The 23,901-nt window shown below is 48.7% G+C and overlaps 1 protein-coding gene across 1 annotated transcript in view; it reads right to left on the reverse strand.

Moving 5' to 3' along the window:
• Positions 1-439: 439 nt before the first annotated feature.
• Positions 440-23,901, reverse strand: part of LOC125158267 (40S ribosomal protein S29-like) — a 30,487-nt gene continuing 7,025 nt past the window's right edge. The window contains exon 3 of the mRNA XM_047845112.1: positions 440-618. Within this exon, the coding sequence (XP_047701068.1) occupies positions 440-618 (179 nt within the window). The remainder of the gene's footprint in view (positions 619-23,901) is intronic.

The following is a 23,901-nucleotide window of genomic DNA, read 5'->3' on the forward strand; positions in this document are numbered from 1 at the left end:
TCCGCTTCACGCAGATCTGAAGGTACAAATGGAAGTGGAAACATTCCGTGCCATGGAGACTGAACTTGGCCGACAGAGGGAATGAGGCCTCTCTGCAGAAGAGCTGATACCATCCGATACTGTTGCATCATGGTTTTGTGGGGCTGGAACGGATCAAACACGCAGACGGTGATGAGAAACACTGAGCTGGGCCAGAGTTGGGACGACCACACCGGATGCTCCCACTGGGGGGCTTAAGGATTATCCAGACGGTAACGCCACACTCCCTCCGCAGTGGTACCTTCATTCTATGTGTGTGTTTATATCTGCAGGGACCTTTGAATTTTAATTAAAAATCTTCCCCCCTTCCAACACTCATATGGGAAGTATTTGTTTATTTTAGGTACAACGACTTTGCATGAAGGCAGGTGACGTGGACGACCCATCCAAGAAAGTTCACTTAATCCAACCTGAGGCAGCCTGTATCCTCGGCATGCCGACGGTAACACTGGCGGCACATACTGAGGCTGCACTTCCCTAGCGGACCCAGCCGGTTTGAGCAGACACGGCAAGAGCGAGAACTCTGGCCAGATTTCCTCCGACGGCCCCAGGAGAGCTGCCGGTGACCCACCTGGCCACCTCGGATGCAACGAGGCAAAAGGCGTGACCTCTCAAGCTTCTGTGAGGATGTTCCTGAGTCTGAGTGATCAGAAATACACACGTGTAGAGAGATGTACCTAAACAGTTCGTTCAATAGCCCTGGAGGCAGCACCCGAAGGGACTGCCTCCGGGTCACGGTGGCTTGAGCCTGAGGGGGAGACAGCCACCTGGAGGCGGCTCTTGATCTGAAATGTGTAGATTCGATACCATAATCAGCAAGTGTACATTCGTGCCACTTTGCTGCCTTTGACTCTCTAAGCTTTTGTTCTCCGGTGAATAAAGAGCAGAGATTTGTTCTACTTCGAAAAGTGAACATGAGGCGCCCGGGTGGCTCAGTGGGTTGAGCGTCCAACTCTTGATTTTGGCTCAGGTCATGATCTCACGGTTCATGGGTTCTGTGCTGACAGCGCGGAGCCTGCTTGGGATTCTCTGTCTCCTGCTTTCTCTGCCTCTCTTTCTCGAGAAAAAAAAAAATAAATGAAGCAAACAGTTTTATGCTGCTGACTAAATACGGACAGAACATTTCAGACTCTTTGGATGGCCTAGAAGACTCCAATTTGAATGCTCTTATTTTGCGGAAGGGATCATGAGGCGAACGAACGAGCGAACGAACGAACGAGCGAATGGATGAGATGTATTTGGAGCCCCTACTTACGCGTCTGAGCCTCCTCTGCCTAAGCTGCCTGGACTTCTTGGCCTCTGCTGCACCTGCTACGGGCAACGCCCCCTCCTACAGGCAACGCCCCCTCCTACGGGCAACGCCCCCTCCCACAGGCAACGCCCCCTCCTACAGGCAGCCCCGCAGACTCACCCCGGCTCCCATTTCAGCGTCTAGTCCCCAACTTCGGGTTTCTGACTCTTCTCGAGAACGTCTCTGAAAGCCCTCTTGTCAGCACGTGGCCGTATAAGCTTTCATTTTCTCATCATGAGAGATTTAAGGCACCGTAAGTCTCAAATTAGAATTACTCCCTCGATACCCTTTAATCCTTCATAATACCCTTCTGGGAAGCCATAGCCACGGGGACAAAGCCATTAGTTATTCTCTGGCTGTGACACAAAGTGGCTGATGGATTCCTCACAGGCCCTGTCATCTTTTCTTTTAATTTTTAATTTTAAAGGACTAAATGCCATTGCAACAGTCCAGCGAATAATAGTCGCTACAAATTCTGGCCTGGCAAAAATTCAATTTAAGTGCAACTTTGCTAAAATGCATGATTTTATAAGGTGAGGGATGCCAGCATGGCACATGTCGGCCTGCTAAGTACAGAAAGGCCTTCACTGTGGACAGATGAGAGAGGGTTGGGGCTGGCCTCTCTCGGCAGGTTCACAAAACTCACCCACGCTCTTGTGACCTTATGTTTCCCTGGTGGGGCCTTTGTTTCGAGGAGGGGGACATACTTGGGAGTCAGGCCAACTCGGTGTCACTGGTACTGTTTATCATTTACCTAATACTTTATTTAAAAAAAGAAAACTTGGGGTGCCTGGGTGGCTCAGTCGGTTGGGCGTCCGACTTTGACTCAGGTCATGATCTCACAGTTTGTGGGTTCGAGCCCCGCGTCGGGCTCTGTGCTGACAGCTCGGAGCCTGGAGCCTGCTTCGGATTCTGTGTCTCCCTCTCTCTGCTCCTCCCCCGCTCATGCTCTGTCTCTTTCTCTCCTTCAAAAATAAATAAAAACATTAAAAAAAATTTTTAAAAAGAAAACTTTCTGGGGCCCCTGGGTGGCTCAGTCGATTAAGGGTCTGACTTCGGCTCAGGTCGTGATCTCCCAGTTCACGAGTTCGAGCTCCGCATCAGGGTCTGTGCTGACAGCTCAGAGCCTGGAGCCTGTTTCAGATTCTGTGTCTCTCTTTCTTTCTCTATGCCCCTCCCACACTCGTGCTCTCTCTCTCTCACTCTCGCTCTGTCTCTCAAAAAGAAATAAAAATATTAAAAAAAGGAAACTTCCTGTTAATACTATACATGCAAACAATATTTATTCTGATAAACATGAAAATATTAGAATAAAAAAGGTTCACCTATGTACAACCTAAAATCATTCCACGGACTACTAAACTGCTAACGTTATGTCCACCTCAGTTGAAGACCCAGTGGGACCATAGCAGTATTGGAAGTTTGATGAGGTGTAGATTTGGTAAAGAGGAAAACACAAAACGATACCACCCAGAGTCCTACTCTTGGATTTCACTTTTATTCACTCAGGAATGTTGTAGCTCCACCCCGTATCATCCCACATTTAGCAATTTATTTATGTGTGTGTGTGTGTGTACTTTATGTTTTAGAGCGGGGTTAGGTTCACAGCAAAACTGAGAGGAAAAGTACAGAGATTTCCCATATATCCCCTGTCCCCATGCATAGTCTCCTTCATTATCAATGTGTCCCACCAGAGGGTTCATTTATTGCAGTTGACCTTGGCCCTCACAGATAAGATGGCTCTGTCTTTGACAGCAATGGCGATCTTGGCTTGATGCTCTACAGGTGTTGTGAGGCAGTCATCAGAGTCTTTCAGGATTGGCCTTGGTGGCGATAGACCACTTGAACCGGGGGTGTCTTAAAGCTCATCAAATCCAACCCTCCAATTTTATAGTAAAGACAGCTAAGTCCCAGAGAGGGGCAATGGCTTGCTTTGTCATTGTGGGCGTCACCATTACCACCATCATCATTTACCATTTACCTAACTCCTACCAAGGGTACGTCTCTGACATTACAGAGAAGAATAAGGTGAGGTCTTGCCCTCAAAGAGTTTACCATCTGTTGTGATGATGGGTCTTGCAGGGAGTTAGTAGTGAAGTTCTGACCAGAGCCCAGGTTTCTCTCTGGACTCCCAGGGCAGTGCCTATCCCATTACCCCATGACCTCTTCTACCAGCAGGTCAGATGGGGGTGGGTGTCCTTAGGGGAGAGGGCAGTCAGGACTACGGATCCTTACAGGTAAAATGATTATATCCTTGATATCAGCGGTGATCTTGGCTCAATGCTCAGTATAGATGTTAGAGTGTAATCTGGGCTGAGTCCCAGACAGGACGCTTCACAAAAAAACGCCTAGGGAAGGATCTCATTGAACTGGCTTGGATCAGGTGTCCGCTTTTGGGCCAATCATCTGTGGCCAGAGGCAGAGGCGATGAGAATATGGAAGCTCCTTCCAGAATCAAGTGGTTGGAGTCAGAGGAGCAGTTCTCAGAAGCAGGGTGTTTTTCCAGAAGAAGGAAGAGCTACCAGGCAAATAAAGCAATAAGTGTTCTCTGATGGTAGGTGCTCATTCAAAAAGACACCAAGGGTGTTTGAAGAGGAGGGAGGTTCTGCCCCACTGGGGATTAGGGATGGCATGCATGGCCTTTAAGATGGAAAACAAAGGGAGAAGCTTTCGCAAAGGCAGAGGGGCAGGAAAGCAAAAGGCAAAGCAACACGTAAGAGGTAGTTCGCTTTGTCTAGAAACGAAAATGGGTACCAGAAAGGGAACAGTGTGTGGGAAGTGAGATTGCAAAGTCAGGAAGGGGCTGAATCTTGGAGAATTGGAGGTCAGAATTCAGGCTTTGGTTCGTAGCCATTGGGGATAGGGTTGCCAGATAAAATACAGGATGCCGGGGTGGGGGCGTAGTGCCTGGGCGGCTCAATCCGTGAAGTGTCTGACTCTTGATTTCAACTCAGATCATGATCTTGCGGTTGTGGGATCGAGCCCCCCCGTCAGAGTCCGCTGAGTGTGGAGGCTGCTTGGGATTCTCTCTCTCCCTCTCTCTCTCTCTGCATCCTCCCCCTCTCAAAATAAATAAACACACACAAAAAAATACAGGATGCCTGGTTAGATTTGAGTTTCAGATAAACAGCAACTAATACTTGCATGGCCATAATTATACCCAAAAATTATCCATTGGGTATCTGAAACTCAAATTTAACTGGGCATTCTGCGTTTTGGTTTTGTGAATTTGGCAATTCTAACCGGGGAGGTGGTGAAGTTTTGAGCCAAGACATGCATCAAACTGTTGATTCAGTCCGAACTCCGGAACCTGTTAGGTCTAGAATCCTGGGCAATGAAAACTGGTGCCCACTGCAGTGAGTCAGACCTTGACAGCTGCTGGGTCTCCTTGAATTCCCACAGAACGGCTGAATCCCCATTGTGGAGCAGAAGTGTTAAATTCACTCTTTTAACGTCTTCATGCTCCCAACTCCGGCATATCCGACGTCCTTTGTCACCGTGGTAACTCAATTTGAGCCACAGAATTCAATTAGCCAGACACCCCATTCCCTTGAGAATGACTCAGGAGTCGACCTCCCCGGGTTTGCTGACGTCATCCATGATTTATTCCCTCAGAAAGCCTGGATATAAACCCAGGCAGAGATTAGCAAAAAGGCACCGCGCATTTGTACGCGTGTCACCTGCTCTTCTTCCGCCATCATTCCTCTCCGGCAGAGAGGTCACAGGGCTGGCCTCAGGAAGCCACACAGCCCCGGGCTTCCTGGACAGCTGTGAAGAAGGACTTCATCAGCCTTCACAGCCAGGACCCCGGGGGGGGGGGGGGGGGGGGGGGAGTTGTTGTACGCACGCCCACGAGCAAACTCTTCCCGCAATTTGCACTTAACAGAAGCACAGAGTCAGTTGGGAAAACGCGTCCTTCTTCAAAGGAGTAATTCAGATGACCTGATCCCAGCTTCCGGCTTTTTTCTGCTCAGCCTTTCACACACGCTCCACATCATAGCAAGATTTTTAAAAAAACCAACCAAGAAGGAAATGGAGTTTGGGACCTTGCTCAGACAATCCTAGAAGTTTCCAGAAGTTGCCAGAAGCTTCTTCCTCCAAGAGGCCTCTACTTTGACTCTATTTCATGGACGCGAGACACACAAAAACCTTCCGTGCTGTTCCGCCATCTTGGCTCCTCCCAAGAGGCCTCTACTTTTTGCTTTTTCAGCCCCCGTCGTCAGAGGCATTTCTGGATGCTTACTGTGCGAATGAGCACAGTACAGGAGCAAGTGTGCACCCCACAGGTCATGTGATGCGTGCTGGCCCAGGCGTCACTTTTCATTCTCAATTAGCGTGTCTCAGATAACTTTCTGCGTCAGTATGCATAGATCAGCCTCGTTGTTTCTACAGACAGCATAATATGCCGTAATGTGAGTGTAGAAAAATGTATTTACATAATCCCATACTCATGAATATTTAAGTCGCTTTTTTCCCTTCATGTATAAAACAATGCCGTATGGACAGTCTTCCTTTTTTGTACGTACCTTTCGGCTCTTGTGCAGGGATAGTTACAGGATACATTTCTAGAAACCAAGCTGCTAAGACATACCAAAGGTATTTGGAATTTCTCAAATGCTCTCCGAAACCATGGCAACAAATTAAAATTCCTGTGTACGGTGTGTGAGTGGGTTTTCCTAGAAACTCTAACCATCACGATGTGTAATCAAACTGTAATTCTTATCAGTCCGGAAAATGTAATTCACGGTTCTGACTTGCACTCATCTATTTATGAGTGAGGTTACACATTTCTCGGGTAGCTTATCATTGTTTCTTTATTATTTAATTGTTTTCATGTTTTATTGTTTGAGAGAGAGAGAGAGAGAGAGAGAGAGCAGGTGCGTGCGTGGGGAAGGGGTAAGAGAGAGGGAGACACAGAATCTGAAGCAGGCTCCAGGATCTGAGCTGTCAGCACAGAGCCCGATGCGGGGCTTGAACCCACAGATGTGGGATCACGACCTGAGCCGAAGTCAGATGCTTAACCGACTGAACCCCGCAGGCACCCCACACACTCATACTCTCATTTTTTAACGTGTGACATCACCTCCCCGTCTCCGTTGAAAGCGAGCCGTGTGATTGACACTTGTCTGTTACGCCCACAGCACATAGGGGACTGATGCCAAGTGCTTAGGTTTTGCTCGGATACAAGCCAGGCAGCAAGGCCCGGGTCCCTTGCCCCACGCACCCTGGGAGCCAAGACTGACGCCTGGAGCCCCAGCACCTGCCAGCATCCCCCCGTTCCTACCTGCCAGCCTGTGACCCGGCTGCCCCCTAAAGTGACGCGGGACTCGCGGGACACTCCTCCCACATTTGACCCGGTTAGTACTATCCTTTGTACGATTAAACCACCAATTAATGAGTGTTTGCTGTGTGCCCGACTCTGCCGATGCTTTACGCATATTATGTCCTTTGTTATTCACCAACAAAGTTTTGCCACTGGTATTGTATCCCCAGCTTCAAAATCAGGAAGCTGAGAGTCTGGGAGATTACGTCAGTTGTCTGAGATTTCATAACCTTGGAGGAGTGGGGTCAGGACTCCAACCGTCTCGCTCTGTACCTGGAGCCCTTGAGGCCAACTTCAGGTATTACGCTCCACCTGCCGCATAGAATTTCCTTCTAGGGCCTGCTGCATTAGAAAAAATTGTTGGGGTGCCTGGGTGGCTCAGTCGGTTAAGCGTCCGACCTGGGCTCAGGTCATGATCTCATGATCTCTGTTTCTCTCTCTCTCTCAAAGGTGGAAAAAATGTTAAAAATTAAAAAAAAATGTTTAGTCATTGAATGAATAACACGTGAGAATATTATTATAATAGATTCAAATACAGACATTGCAATAAAAACTTGATGTTCCTCAGGAGAAATTATTAACAGTTGGATATGTATCATATACATCACACACACATGTATTAACATAAATGTGATAATGTTATAGTACATAAAACATAAACTACTATTGTTCCATGACTTTCTAAATATGTTTACATATTTAACTTGATTTGGAAAAAATTGCCTATGAAAATACACGGTTCTATTTTACTGTTTCTCATGGCTACGGCATATTTAATAGTAGGACTAACCATTGTTTAAACAAATTTTATTTATTTATTTAGTTAGTTAGTTTTAAAAATATTTATTTATTTTTGAGAGAGAGAGACAGAGAGACAGAGAGACAGAGCGTGAGTGGGGGAGGGGCAGAGAGCGAGGGAGACGCAGAATCCCAAGCAGGCTCCAGGCTCTGAGCTGTCAGCACAGAACCCCATGTGGGGCTCAAACTCACAAACTAAGAGATCATGACCGGAGCCGAAGTCTGATGCTTACCCGACTGAACCACCCAGGTGCCCCGACTTAAACACATTTTAGATGAAGTCTTCTCAAATTACTGTGGTCCTTAAACCCCTCGGAAGACCTGATATCTCTTTGAAGTCAAAATTACTTTCATACCTATGCTAAACGGTTCTGCCTTTTCCACTGTGCTGACAGTTGCTCAGAAGGCTCCAGAACAAAGGTGGGTAAAGTGTCCATGACTCAGCAGGAATCAGGGCAGAGACCCCTTGCTGCTCTAGCGGCCTCTGTGCTCTTCACTGCCCTGCACCCAACAATGGAAAAACAGTCCGGTTTCACTTGAGAATGTCTTTGATGAAGCAGTAGAAATTACTAATTTTATTAAATCTCAAACCTTAAATACATGGCCTCTCAATATTCTGTGTCAGGAACTGGGAAGTAGTCATTAGGCACTTTTACTTTTTGTTTTTATATATTTTTAAAAATTTTTAACATTTATTCATTTTTGAGAGAGAGACAGACAGACAGAGCATGAGTGGGGGAGGGGTAGAGAGAGAGGGAGACACAGAATCCGAAGCAGGCTCCAGGCTCTGAGCTGCCAGCACAGAGCCCAAATGGGGCTCGAACCCACTGAACCGGGAGGTCATGACCTGAGCCGAGGTCGGAAGCTCAACTGACTGAGCCACCCAGTGCCCCCACAAGGCACTTTTGTACGTACTGAGACATGGTGGTGAGGCAAAACACCGTGGGATCGGCTTGCAGGCGGAAGTGGCTGCATTTTCCAGAGTATCGCTTTTACTTGAGAAGAACAACTGACAGGCAAAAGGTGGTTATTCCGACTGGATGTTTGGCGAACGTTTCCGCACAACGAGCAAGGTGAGCCGTCACTTCAAGGAAAACAACCTACAGTGTTTGTCGCCAATGAGATGATTCGAGTTGTCAAGTGAAAAACTTGAGTCTGGAAAACTTCTGTCTGCCACCCTAAGCTTGATAGCCTCCTGCGACTTCAAGACGGATGAGATGTGGTCAAAGATTAATGAGTGTGGTTTTTTAAAATATTGTATGATGAAATATGTCAACATTTGGAAGCTCCGTATAACTCAGTGAACCAATATTTTCCGAACAACAAATGCATTATGTTACAAAAGCATGCGTAGATAAAAGATCCATTCAAAGTACAAGACAGAACAATGGATTTTCATGTAACACAGTATAAAAAGAGTATTGATACGGATTCAGATCCCACATTGCAACCGTCTTTAAGAAACTACCACTCACTGAGGATTTAAGTAAAGTCAAGGAAGAATATTCACAGGGAGCCTGGAAAAAGCTATTAAAATATTTTTCCCCTTTTATTAAAAAAATTTTTTTTCAACGTTTTTTATTTTATTTTTGGGACAGAGAGAGATAGAGCATGAACGGGGGAGGGGCAGAGAGAGAGGGAGACACAGAATCGGAAGCAGGCTCCAGGCTCTGAGCCATCAGCCCAGAGCCTGACGCGGGGCTCGAACTCCCAGACCGCGAGATCGTGACCTGGCTGAAGTCGGACGCTTAACCGACTGTGCCACCCAGGCGCCCCTATTTTTCCCCTTTTAAACTATATATGTAAGTCCAGCTATTCTTTGAATTCTTGAACTAAACCAAATATATCACAATGGCTTGAAAGCATATGGTATAGGGACCCAGCTGTAAATTGTACAAGTGTCACTCTCTTAAGTTTTTTTATGTGTTTAAAATATACAATTATGTTTTCACAAATATATATTATTTATGTTTACATGTGATGGGTAATTACTATTTTATTTTATTAAATTTTTTTTAACGTTTATTCATTTTTGAAAGAGAGAGAGAGACAGACAGAGCATGAGTGGGGGAGGGGCAGAGAGAGGGAGACACAGAACCCGAAGCGGGCTCCAGGCTCTGAGCTGTCAGCACAGAGCCCAATGTGGGGCTCGAACCCATGGACCATGAGATCATGACCTGAGCCAAAGTCGGAAACTTAACTGACTGAGTCACCCAGGCGCCCCTTTACCCCCTTAATTTTAAGCTTTTTGGGTTTGTTGTTAATTTTTAAGAATGTAAAGATGTCTTCTGAGAGTAAAATGTTTGAAGACTGCTGCTATAGATAATGAGCTCTTAGACCTGGAGTCTACTTGCTGTCCTTGACCCCACTTCAGCCAAACAGGCAGCTCAGGGTCATTCGAGAACCTAAGATCCATTGTGCAAATGATCTATGTCCCCATGTCTGGCAGACCCTCCCCAATACCCAAGACACATACACCTGCTCCTGACTTTGTCTGGGGAAGCCAGATTAACAGATTCGTTAAAATTAACTATAAACTTGAGTCAACAGGCTCTGAATGAAGAGGAAAGGCCCTGTTTTGTTTTGTTTCGTTTTCGATCTTCTCACTCAGGTTCTCAATTTTATAACACCCGTTTAGGACACTCAGAGGCCCTAGTTTAGGAACTTAAAGATTCCCAGTGTTTTCTGGGAAAATGTTTTCTATAGCCTTGCTACTCGGAGTAGTGGTCCATAGACCAAGAAATCAGCCTCAGTATCTTCCGCTGTTTGCTACAGATGCAAATTCATGATCACCACCCTAGGCTACTAAGTCAAAATCTACATTTTAAGATTCCCCAGGGGTGCCTCAGTGGCTCAGTTGATTAGGTGTCCGACTCTTGATCTCAGCTCAGGTCATGATCTTGCGGTTCATGAGATTGAGCCCCCAAATCAGGCTCTGTGCTATTTATTTGTAAAATAAATAGCACAGAACCTGATTGGAATGCAAGCTGGTGCAAGCTGGTGCAGCCACTCTGGAAAACAGTATGGAGCTTCCTCAAAAAACTAAACATAGAACTCCCCTACGACCCAGCAATTGCACCACTAGGCATTTATCCACGGGATACAGGTGTGCTGTTTCGAAGAGACACATGCACCCCATGTTTATAGCAGCACCACCAACAATAGCCAAAGTATGGAAAGAGCCCAAATGTCCATTGATGGATGAATGGATAAAGAAGATGTGGTATATATATATACAATGGGGTATTACTCGGCAATCAAAAAGAATGAAATCTTGCCATTTGCAACGACGTGGATGGAACTGGAGGGTATTATGCTAAGTGAAATTAGTCAGAGAAAGACAAAAATCTTATGACTTCACTCCTATGAGGACTTTAAGAGACAAAACAGATGAACCTAAGGGAAGGGAAACAAAAAGAATATAAAAACAGGGAGGGGGACAAAACAGAAGAGACTCAGAAATACGGAGAACAAACTGAGGGTTACTGGAGGGGTTGTGGGAGGGGGGATGGGCTAAATGCATAAGGGGCATTAAGGAATCTAGTCTTGAAATCATTGTTTCACTATATGCTAACTAATTTGGATGTAAATTAAAATAAATAAATAAATAAATAAATAAATAAATAAATAAAATTAAAAATAAAAAAAAGAAAGACAAAAAGATTCCCTAGTAGTTTGTATGAACATTAAAGCTTGTGAAGCCCTGCTCTAGAATAAGCATTTTAGAACCTAGAGTCCAAAATTCAAAAGGACTTCTAATTTTTAGTATGGTTGGCAAGTTACTTGGATGAAGTCTCCTATTGAAAGGAACTAAAATATGGGTAAGATATACCTTTATAAAACCATTAAAAAGCTTTTAAGACAGCAAGAAACCACCACACCCAAAATGAAGGGAACCTTCATTCAGAGAGGTAAGCCTGAACTGAAGAAGTTTTTACCCTGAAGTCATTTGTTACACGCAGAAAATTAGAACCCAGGGTTTTTTTTTTTAAGTTTATTTATTTATTTTGAGAGAGAGAGAGACAGAGAGAGAGAAAGAGAGCATGCCTGCGGGTGTGTGGGGGAGAGGCAGAGAGAGAGGGAGAGAGAGCAGGCTGCCAGCACAGAGCCTGATGTGGGATTCAATCATGCAAACCGTGAGATCATGACCTGAGTCACCCAGGTGCCCCAGAACACAGGTTTTGACAGATTCTCAGGGTGAAAGATTCAGAATTAAAACCTGGAAGTGGAAAATCCCCTGAGTCAGAAACCCTCAAGCCTTGAACTTGGTAATGTTCCCAGATGCCTGGAAAAACAAATGGAAATCCTCTCTGAGTAAGGTACCTTTAGCATGAGTGGCAAATTATTCTCACAAGTAACTTTTTAAATACAATGATCAGAACATTCATGGGTAGGTAGGCTCTCAAGGAAACTAGGCTCCATGAGCAAGAACCAGACTATAGGAGAGCTAGGCTATGTTTAACAAAAGAAAGACAGGCTTGAAAATATCCTCAGAGAATAGAAATCCACCAAGAGTCATGGATCCAATTTGAAAAAGAACCTAAGAGAACTTGTAGAAATAAAAATATTCAATAATTGAAATAAAAACTAAAAGGATACCCAAAGAATAAAAAAAACCCCAAAACATTAATTTGAGAAGATACATACACCCCTATGTTTTTTGCAGCATTATTTAAAATAGTCAAACTATGGAAGCAGCCCAAGTGTCCACCAATGGATGAATAGATAAAGAAGATACGGTGTGTGTGTGTGTGTGTGTGTGTGTGTGTGCATAATGGAATATTACTCAGCCATAAAAAGGATGAAATCTTTCCATTTGCAACAACATAGGTGGATCTGGAGAGTATAATACTAAGTGAAAAAAGTCAGTCAGAGAAAGACAAATAACATATTATTTCACTCATATGTGAAATTTAAGAAACAAAACAAAGAAAAAAAGAGACAAACAAAAAAACAGACTCTTAGCTATAGAGAACAAACTGGTGGTTACCGGAAGGAAGGTGGGTGGGGAATGGATGAAATGGATGAAGGGGGCTGAGAGAACGCTTATCATGATGAGCAATGAGTAACGTAGAGAATTGTTGAATCACTATATTGTACGCCCAAAACTAATATAACACTGGATGTTAACTCTACCAGAATTTAAAAAAGAAAAAAAAAAAACCTAAAAGGATGGGCTCCACAGACTGCACCTAGCTGAGGAGAACATCTGTGAACTGTAAGATAGGTTATAAGAAATCTTCCAGAGCACAGCACAGAAAGAAAAAAAGATTGAAAATTCAGGTTGAAAGGGCAAAGACAAAGACTGAAAAAGTTCAGCGCATGTCTAGATCTATATAATATATATAACTTGAATCCTAGAGAGAGAAGAGTAAGGTAATGTGGCAGAGGCCATATTCGAAGAGATAATGGTGGAGAATTTTCTGGAACTAATAAAAGATACCAATCCACAAATTTTAGAATCACAATAAATCCCACGCTGAATCTACCCTGACATAAATCATTGTGAAACTTGAGAAAAACCACCAAAAGCGATCATCTGAACAGAGGGCAAAGTCACATGAGGAACAGGACTGACAGCTGACTTCTCAAAGCGACAATGGGAGCCAGAAGATGATAGAATTCCATACGCTGAAAATAATTGCCGACATCATGGGGCGCCTGGGTGGCTCAGTCAGTTGAGTGTCCGACTTTGGCTCAGGTCAGGATCTTGCAGTTTGTGAGTTCGAGCCCCGCATCTGGCTCTGTGCTGACAGCTCAGAGCCTGGAGCCTGTTTCCGATTCTGTGTCTCCCTCTCTCTGCCCCTTCCGTTCTCAGGCTCTGTCTCTCTCTGTCTCTCAAAAATGAATAAACATTAAAAAAATTTTTTTTTAATTTGCCGACATTGAATCCTACATGCGAACAGAAACATCTTTCAAGAGCAAAGTCAGAAGAAAGACAGCATCACATCAAGGACAGTTAAGGGAATCTGTCACCCAAAGCCCTCTACTAAAGGAAATTCTAAAGGATGTACTTCAGGTAGAAGAAAGATAATCCCAGTTGGAGAGACTGAGGTGAAAGAAGAAATGAGGAATGAGAACAAAGAAACTGGTAAATGTATGAATAAATTTAAGTGAACATGGGCTCTACTAGGTAATGATAATGTCCCATAGGGTTTGAAAACCAGAATTAAAATAGGGGACAACTGCATATAAATTGAAAGAGATGTCAATGTGGCTAGAGGAAAGAATGTTCATTGACATTGGACTGGATTAAGCTATAAGAATGCATGTTGTAATTTCAAAGGTAAATTCTGAATACATTCAAACAGACTATATAACTCCCCAATGAATAGAGGGAAAAAAAGTAGAATGCTAAAAAATAATCAGTCTAAAGGAAGGCAAGGTGTGAGAGAAAAAGAAACAAAATGGGCCAGGACAATTAGAAGGTATAAAATAAGATGTCAGATTTTATTTTATTTTATTTATTTATTTATTAAAAAAAATTTTTTTTTCAACGTTTATTTATTTGTGGGACAGAGAGAGACAGAGCATGAATGGGGGAGGGGCAGAGAGAGAGGGAGACACAGAATCGGAAACAGGCTCCAGGCTCCGAGCCATCAGCCCAGAGCCCGATGCGGGGCTCGAACTCCCGGACCGCGAGATCGTGACCTGGCTGAAGTCGGCCGCTTAACCGACTGCGCCACCCAGGCGCCCCAAGATGTCAGATTTTAAAAACTTCTTGGTATAGGAAGTTTAAATCATACACAAAAAATGAACAGAATAGTATAATAAGCCTCATGTACCCATCACCCTAACACTTAATATGGTGGCTACATTTCCCTCTCTCATTTTTGCCCCTAGAGTAATTTTAAAAACAAATCCTTTTATTCATAAATATTTTAATATGGATCTTTATCAGATAAGGACTTAAGAAAATATAGCACCACAATACCACTCTCACAACAGTGGTATAGTTAAACAGAAATATGTCAGAAATTATGTTACACCCATAAATGGATTAGATGGGTAAAGACACAAATTGAGAGACTGGGTAAGAAACAAAATCCTGCTTTATGCTGTGTGCATGTAAAAAATAAAGATTTAGGAATGTGGAAAGTAAATAATGGGAAGAGATACATTGCGCGAATATAAACCAGGAGAAGACGTGTACAGACCACAAAAGAAAAAGATGTTTCACATACGTGAACAAAGTCTCTCTGGGGCAAAATTGGGCAAAAGTTCGTACATCAACAGCTTATACTCCCCAGAGGTCAGTTTCCACTGCTGATCTCACCTGAGACAGGCTTAACCCTTAACTCTGCCTACGAATGAGGAATGAAGGCTTGGGAAGCTGAGGTTGGTCCAGGACCCCTGGCTGGTGAGGGGCAGAGGTTAGACTCGAGGTCAAGGTCCCAACACCAAGATGAGAAACCCTTCCATACCCCATGGTGCTTTACCTGGCCCGAGAAGGAAAAGGCGTGGGGGTTCCTGGGAGGGAGATGGCGGGGGGAGGGGGCTGGAAATCTCCTGAGAAGGTAGACCTCTGGGCCACGGTTACAGGTAGAGCTCCAGGGTCTTTAAAGTTCTTTAATATTTATTTATTTATCTTTTCAAGAGAGAGCGACAGTGTGAGCAGGGGAGGGGCAGAGAGAGGGAGACACAGAATCCGAAGCAGGCTCCAGGCTCTGAGCTGTGTGCACAGAACCCGACGCGGGGCTCGAACTCACGAACTGCAGGATGATGACCTGGGCGGCAGTCAGATGCTTAACCGACTGAGCCCCCCAGGTGCCCCTAGAGCTTCAGGGTCTTTAAAAGGGAAGGCAAGAGCAGGGGAGGCACCAGCTCCAGGGTCCCTTCGCAAATACAACTGGGAGAGAGAAACAGGAAGAGAGAACGGCCGTGTGCGCCCCTTGGTGCCGGTGCCCTTGGAGCGCCTGTTTGGCCGGGTCTTTCCCAGCCGGGGCCCACGGGAGAGAGGAGTGTGACGAGGGGGGGAGCTCAGACCTTGGCCACTTTCCAGGAAGAGCGTGGGTGCGTTCCGGTGGCCCTGACACCCCAGGAACACAGCAGGCTCTGAGGTGACCCCAGGACACTTCGTTTCAGGAGGCTCCTACCAGCGCAGCCTCGATCTGATGTCACTCAGCTCATCCCAGCGGACGGAGAGGAATTTTTAAGAAGGAAACGTGGCCCACGGGGGATTCGGGATTTGTGATTCATCCAGACCTGTCCAGGCCCATCTGGGAGGAAAGCGATGTAGCTTCCCGGCGAATCCTGGCACATTCCTACCAGGAGCCCGGCGGTGCCGGCAGCTTCCCCGAAGGAGCCGGCCGCCCCAGCGACGGGGGCCTGGCTGAACCCTCGCCTCGCTCCCACACAGACAGAAACCCGGACACAAACAAACTTGGGTTTCGAACACACACACACTCGTGTGTTTCACCTCCCACCCAGTCAGGTTTTACCTACACGCGGACAGACGGACACACGCGCCCAGAGTTGCAAACACGAACCCGGGCACACACGCTGCGATTCCAACCTTCCTGGCGTGGTCGTGGGCCACCGGCGAGGAATGACCGAGCAGGCGTGGGCTGAGGCCACCGCTAGCCAAGAACAGAGGGAAGAAGCAGGCCCTCCCGATGAGTCCAGAAAACCAGGGGCCCTAAAGCTGCAAGCCGGTGGTCTCGCTGCTCCCGGGGGGCAGACCCACAGAATGAGCGCATTTGTTTTTTCTACAGAGCCAACTGCAGTCCCGTTTCCCTTACACGGGAGCTGTGGTTGGTGAGTCCGGCTAGCTGCACTGCCTGTCCTTGATGTGGTGGCTAAGGGCCGTGGATGCCGTCCAACGTATGGGCTTTGGAGACAAACGGACCAGACGTGCGGCCCGCATGTCACGCTTTCCACCTTCTGGGCTCAGTCTCCTCGTCTGCAGAAGGGGCACACTGGCCTCATTCAGCTGTGAGGACTCAGTTGGAATAACACCCCCAGAGGACAGGGCCCGGGACACAGGGGTGGTCCATCACTGTTGATTTTCTCCCTTCCTGTTTCAGGCTACACTCCTCACCTGGGCCTTTAGGGCAAAGAATGGGGTCAAGGCTAGCAGGGCCCCGCCTTTGACAGTGCAGGAATGGACAGTCTTGTGACCACTGTCTCCCCGCCTCCCAGCACCGCCTCAGCCCCTCGGCCACGCGCCCTCTGCCAAGGCCCCTCTCCTGCCATCTCCTGTATGAAACTCCCCGTTGAGTTTGAAACAGGAGGGGGCGGGGAGGCAGTTCGAGAGGCAAGCACAAGGCCGGCCACCTCTGGGGGGGACAGACGCGCTCCAGGCTCCACACGGGGGGGTGGGGCGGGACTGGGGCGCAGACTCTGGTGATGTCCCCGAAGGTCACAGGGGCGTAGAGAGAATGAGTGACATGGAACCCATGAGGCTCATGGCACGTGAGGGACGCTGGGTAGTCACTCCAGTTAGACTTTCCTTCTTTCCCTTGACCTCCTAGTCCTTCTGTAGGGGAGTCACTCGGGAGGGGGATTGCAGACGGGCAGCCCGCAAGCTGGATTTGCTTTGTTTGCCTTGTGTCCAAATACTTCCAGTAGGTTTCCAGATTTCTGGCTTCTCAAAAAATCAGAGACCCCCAAGGGGCCTGATATTGAATGTCCTCGAGGCCACAGCTTAAACACAGCAGGTCCTTTCGGATGTACGTGCTCAACCTAGTATGTCACAGTCCACACAGCTTCCTACCGTCTACATGGGGCCCCCTTCCCTCGCTCACATCACCTGCCTTGCCCCGCTGATATTTGTGTTGCAAACCTTGTCTACATCGTTCCCAGTCACCCATCGGGGGTGAGAAAGGACATTAGATCTGGAAAGGCCCTTAAAGGTGATCTTGTCTGGTGGATTTTAAACTTGTTTTTAAAATGTTTATTTATTTATTATGAGAGAGAGAGAGAGAGAGAGCAAGAGGGGGAGGGGCAGAGAGAGAGACGGAGAGAGAGAATCCCAAGCAGGCCGTCAGCGCAGAACCTGACGAGGGGCTCGACCTCACGAACCGTGAAATCGTGACCTGAGCCGAAATCAAGTCGGAAGCTTAACCGACCGAGCCACCCGGGCGCAAGGCACAGCTGGACAACAGCAGGGCTGTTCTGGTTGAAGCAGGACTTGCTATAACCCAACCCTTGTTTGGGTGAGGAAACTGAGGACCACACTGGAGACTTGACCCTTCCCCTTTGATCCTGCTCACCGCGTGGGGGCAGATACCAGGTGAGGCCCAGTGGGAGGACACAGGGAGGATGCTGGACCCCTAAGGCGGAAGGGGAGCTGTCGGGGTGGCAGATCACACAGGAAGGGCCCCAGAAGACAGGTCTCCGCCACCTCGTGAGTTGTCCTGGGACATCCTGATGCCAAGCACGCCCGAGGATTAAGAGCCGTGCTGGGGGGACAGCCGGTCACGCAAACACTCACCGTGTCTTCTGACATCGTGGTGACACCTGACCTCATGATCTCAGTGTGACCCACCTTGAATGGGACACGCCAGGCCCTGGGAGCAAGCGAGGAGCTAAAAGGCTGTGTCAGGAAGTTGGCATCAAAAGGGAGATTTTGTTGGACTAATGAGATTGCACGTCTAATGAAAGGGCCTCGAGGAGAGTCAAGTCCTGAGTCAGCCTTGGCATTAGAAGTAAAATTATCGTGTGCTTTTCTGTTGGGACTCATCCACGGCAGCTGGAACGATCTGGGCTTCAAATATCGAGAGCCTCCGGGGTAAATGAATCTGTGAGCTCACGGAGCAGGTAGTCAGAGGGTAGGCCCCTCATCGATGACCCCGGTCCTTCTCATCCTTCTGCTGTGCTGTCCTTGGCCCTCAGGTAAAGCTCCCTTCACGGTAAAGCTGGAATAGACCCGGTTGTCACGTTTTCCTGACAGCATCCAGGCCCTACGTCTCCACGTGTCCTTTTTCTCCCTTTCAATCAGGGAGGAGCCTTTCCTGGAAGCCCCCAGCAGACTCCCTTCCATCCTCTGCCGGCCAGAACTGTCAGTGGCCAGGAGAGTGAGGTCACTCCCGTTGTCCTGATGCCCCGGTTCTGGGGGCTGCCCCCCTTGGCCAGAGAGTGGGTACCCGACACAGCGCGGGTCTGCGAGGAGGGAGGAAGGATGGACTGGCTGCTGGGAAGCTTCCAGCAGGGTCCCCTACACCAGCTGTCCACCTCCTTCCTCTCGGAAGTTCCCTTCAGGTGGTGAAGCAGCAAGTCACGTTTCCATGCCATCTCCTTGGACTCTCACAAACAGCTGTAACATCCTGATCTGAGGAATGGGCATCACAAAAAAAGTAAGGCAGCCGCTCCACGGTCACCGGCTTGTGAGTGATGAGCTTGAATCAGAGCCCGGTCCTTCCTAGGTCTCCATGGGGAGCTCTGGTCGCCACACCCCGCCTCGTCCCGCACCCCGAGACAGGGTGGCAGCGAGGGCAGGAGGCAGGGCTGGGGGGGGGGGGGGAAGGACCCTGGATGGGTCACGGCTCTGCCACTCATCTACATGAAACTTCCCTTCTCTTGGCCTCAGTTTCCCCACCAGGACAGACAGGGATTGGACTCTAATTTTGAAGGTTCCTTCTAGCACAAACATCCTTTGACCTTCTGAAAGAGATCTGGAGCTCCAGAGAAAAGCAAAAAAGAACCCAGCATTTCTGTGGCTTGTCAGCTCAGAGGCCCCACAACAGGCATCTGAGGGCCTTGGCTCCCCCTATTTTGGGCTCATGAGTTCATCCCGAGGCCCGTGCCAGCCCCTGTGGTTTCTCATCTTTCCATCCTGGTCTGAATGACACAATGACTAAAAATACCGGGCTCCCACAGGCCCGACACCCGGTTAACGCCCTCCCTTGAATTGGTTCATTTTTCAGTTTTAGGTGTGCCACGGGTGAGGGCCAGGGAGCAGCCACACTTTACCCTGCTGACTCCCAGCAACCCCACCTGCAGGGCGTGGGCAGGTGTGGGCAGGTGTGGGCAGGTGTGGGCAGGTGTGGGCAGGTGTGGGCAGGTGGGAGGGGCCCACGCCTGCCCTGTTGCGTCTCCCAGCCGGTGAATTTGGCACGTCGGGAGCCTCTGAGCCTTAGTTTGCCTCATCTGGAAATTGGGGATAAGTACTCCTAGGTTGAGGATAAAATGAGATCGCGTAACCCAGGCTAAGGGCTTGATCTGTATCTGTTCCTGCCTCCCCTGGACCCCTCCTCTCTGCTGGGTACCCTGGGGAGGTTTCCGGCCCGTGAAGGCTCAGACCCTGTGCGCTCGATACTCCCCCTCCCCCTCGAAATCTATTCTGGGCTGTGTGAAGAAAGCCCTTCCCTAAACTGCTTCCTGAGATAGTCGCTAATGAACCCTGCGCAGCCACTGAGGGAGGCAGGGGCTCCTGCGAGGCCAGCACATTGCTCCTCCGGGGTCTGTCCAGACATCTCACCGGGCTGTCTCATGGCAGAGACGTGCAGTAACCAGGGCACGGCCCCCCGCCAATCCCCTTTGCTGGTTCCTTCTGTGAGGCCCGCTGGAAGAAGAGGATAAAAGGTAAACTAAACTAAAAGCTAATCGGATGCTCCATCCATAGGTGAGAGCCAGCCTCCGCCACGTGGAACCCCTTGACCTTGGGCACATGGTTTAACCTCCCAGACTCTCCCTTTTGTCTTCCACACAAAGGGAAAAATCAAAACGCCTCCCTTATATGTCCTCAGAGGATGTGAGGATCCAAAGAGGTAAGTCTGTGAGAGCATCACATATCTATACATATATATGTGCATTTATTTTGTCTTTTTATAGCCCGAAGACAGTCTTAAAAAGACTTGTGTGCCCACCCACACCAGATTGGAGATCCAATTTAGCTCAGTGTTTGGTCCATGACAGGAATTCCACAAACGTCCGAGCGTCCCCTGGGTGCCGGGCCGCGGGTGGGGTGCAAGGCAGGGCTGCCTTCGACGGGGTGGTGGCCGTCTTCTGCCGTGAAGACAGGCTGGAACCCCGCCGTAGCTCAGCACCGAGGCGGACGTTCACCTCCTGCGCTCATCACGGTCAAGGGCCGGATGGCTGGGTGTTCCGGGGCTGACCCAAGAGGCTTATGGCTTCTCACGGGTTCTGGGCCTCTGCTCCGTTGGCCATCTGCAGGAAGCTCGTTAGGGCAAGTCGGCCTCCGAAAGCGGCCTCTAGTCAAGCTGCCGGAGCCCCTCAGTGCTGCCTCACTTTCCCCGCAGGAGGCCACCGCCTGCAAAAGCAGACACGGGAGGGAGCCACGCCGGTCTCTTTCCTCCTTTGCTTTTAGTTTTAGGGACTAGGACCTACGGCGGAGTCAAATAATTCTAGAAGGCCTGTGTGCAAACACGATGGGACGCCCCTGCCCCTCTCACCCCTGCTTCCTTCCCTGAAGTAGCTGCTTTCTCTTTCCCCCTGACGATCTGGGGTGGTCTTTAGATGTCTAGACAACACACTTGCAGAGTCACTTTCTAATCGTTCAGGGTGGACACGATCTACTGACTTCCCGATACGAACTCAGAGATCGAGCACACTTTCCACCGCTACTCTCCCCAGACACGGGAACCCCCCTCCCTCCCTATGGAATTAGGATGCCATTTTGGTTAGATCAAGTAAGTCTATGATATTAAGCCATGGGAACACTTTCTACAGTAAAGAAAAAAGAATGTAGTCAATTATGAATCTTTTTCCTCCTCTACAGATTTTTGTTATCCCTGAAGTTAATCACTGTCTTGTTTCATAGTCTGACTTTCTGTGTCTTTATCACTAATTCCATTCCTGGCTTGCTGCTTGTCTAATTGTCCTCTCAAGACATTCAGAAGCATCAGGAGCTCTATCGGCTTTATCTTCCTGAAGTCCCATCTTTCTGGCCCCCTCTTACCTTCTGGACCTGTCACTCTGTGTCTGGAGCTCCACTGTCACCCGCCATCTGTCTGTACCTCATCTGGGGGCCGTCCTCTGCTCCTCTTCTGTGTTGGGCCTTCTGTTTCCTGGGTATGGTGGTCTCTTGTGTCTTGGATGAGTCCTCCTTTTAGGGGAGCACATTCTCCAGAGGTTTCCAAGAAGAGTGTCATGGCAGGTAAGTCTTTTGAGCCCCTGCATATCTGAAAATGTTCTTGCCCTACCTTGTCACTGGGTGAAGAGTTTCACTGTTTCCGCAATCCCAGGTCGTAAAGCGTTGCCCCTCGAATTTTGAAGCCGGTGCTCTCCTGTCTTCTGGCTTCGAGGGTCCTGGTGAGAAACCAAACTCACGTCTAGCTTTTTGAATGTGACTCGTTTCCTGTCTCTGGAAGCCTCTAGGCTCTTCTCGTGGTCCACAGTCTTCTGAAATGCCACGGTGGTGAGCCCTGGTGTGGTCTGAACGCACGGGTGAGAACAGACCCACACATCAAGGCCCTTTTCTCTACAGGTCTTCTCCAGAGGGCAAAGACTTAGCTTCCGGGCTCCAGGCAGGGTGTGTGGGGGCCGCGGTCTTGGCGTTTAGAATCCACACAGTCACTTAGTCTCGCTATTTGCGGTGAGAATGCCGATCCTCAGCTGCACCTGGCGGCCTCCAATCCAAAGAGCCACTTTTGACCCTTTTCCAGGGTACAAATCTCCAGTCTTCTCCCGGGATGGAAAAGCGCAGGTGTTCATGAGTGGGGAATAGAGGGGACCGAGGGACCCAACTTCTTTGCCTACTTTCAACGAGTCCTGCTCATTCTGGCCACCCCTTTACCCCCATTCCAGACGTTCCTGACGCTTCTAGCTCCTGAAGAGTGCGGAGGGGTCCGTCTAGTCGGCTCTCACTTTTCTTCACTGTGAGTGTGAGATTTTCCTTTCTCGGGTCTGCTCAGTCAGTTACTACTCTTCGACCTGCTTTCCAGCTTCTAAAACATTGTTGTGGTCTATTCTGGGTGTGTGTGCGCGTGCGCATGCATACGCGAACCTCTTGACTGTAATTCTAGTGGGGTTTTTGCGAGGGATTGAAACTAGACGTTCAATCTGCCATTTTTCCCGGAAGCCTGGTTTGAATACTATGAGCAAAGCCCAGAGGCCTCAGAGCACGGAGTTCCACACCCTCAACATAGAGTGTTTTTCTTATCACAGAGACGGTGAGAACTTTTTCAGGCTGGGGGCAAATGTTCGGAGAGAATCTGAGAAGAAAATGAGTAAGGACTTGTTGTAGGCCCTTGAGGAAATCTAGGCAGGGGTGCAGACGGGAGTGGCAGAGACCTCTTGATAGACTGGGGACACATGTGGGGTTCTCCAGGGAGCCCCCTGCTCAGGGAGCCTCTGCTAGAAATCCAAGAAGAGCTAACACCACCTTAGGCTGAGGCCAATGAGATAAGGCCAGCCTGAGAGCCAGACGGGTGATATGTAAGCCCCCTGAGAAAATAGATAACCCTCAGAGAGAGGGGAGAGGGGACCCCAGAATCACAGAGTCATGAAGTTGTCAGAGCTGGGAGGCCCTTAAGAAACATCTCCTTCATGGGGCGCCTGGGTGGCTCAGTCGGTTAGGCATCCGACTTTGGCTCAGGTCATGATCTCACGGTTTGTGGGTTCGAGCCCTGCATCGGGCTCTGCGCTGACAGCTCAGAGCCCGGAGCCTGCTTCGGATTCTGTGTCTCCCTCTCTCTCTGCCCCGTGCCCCTCTCGCTCTGTCTCTGTCTCTCAAAAATGAATAAACGTTAAAAAAAAATTTTTTTTTTAAATAAAAAAAAGAGAAACATCTCCTTCCATGTCTCCATTTTAGGGAAGGGGATTCTGGGGCTCAAAGAAGTAAGGGGGCTCGTCCCAGGCCAGTCAGTGAAAGACAGTGTCCCTTCCGTGATGCCTCTAAAGACGGTTGACAGAGACTAATGGTTTACTTGCCCTGGGAGTCCTGTCCTTGACCTGACCCATTCCCTCTGTCCCGATCTGCTCGTCTAGGGTTCATCAGAGCCTTTTGGATAAAGCGTATCTTTTCCACTGACTGATCCAAGCGTACCTCAGGGCAGTCATGTGACCATGCAAGGGGCTATTTGAAGTGGACATCGGGGTTGGGGGAGGAGCTCGCCGGCCAGAGGAGAAAGAACACTCCCAACAGAGAGAGTACAAAGCTATGGCAGGGCGTGTGCAGGAACATAAGGGATTTGCTGGCTGAAAGGATGCATCCCTGCAGAACCGAGCTGGCAGAGGGCCTCCCCGGAGGAGGCGGCCGGGGCCCGAGGTGCTCCGAGGAGGTAGACTTCTGGCAGTACCTGGGGCAGACTCAGAACTCTGGCCTCACTGCTCCTGGCCGTCCTGCCGTGGCACCCACCGGCTGGTATTTGTGGAACAGTCTCCGCTCTGTTGCCGGGGAAACGAGGCCTCCCGTCACTGCTGCCCCCACCCCTGGGCCTCCGACACCCACCACACCCGGCTCAGAGGCTTTGGTCAGCCCTTTCTGCCAGAGCCACACGCACACTAGTTTGTATATCCTGAGTGGGGGTGTGGCTGGGGGTGGGGG

The sequence above is a fragment of the Prionailurus viverrinus genome, unplaced genomic scaffold, assembly GCF_022837055.1.
Source record: "Prionailurus viverrinus isolate Anna unplaced genomic scaffold, UM_Priviv_1.0 scaffold_33, whole genome shotgun sequence".
NCBI lineage: Eukaryota > Metazoa > Chordata > Mammalia > Carnivora > Felidae > Prionailurus > Prionailurus viverrinus.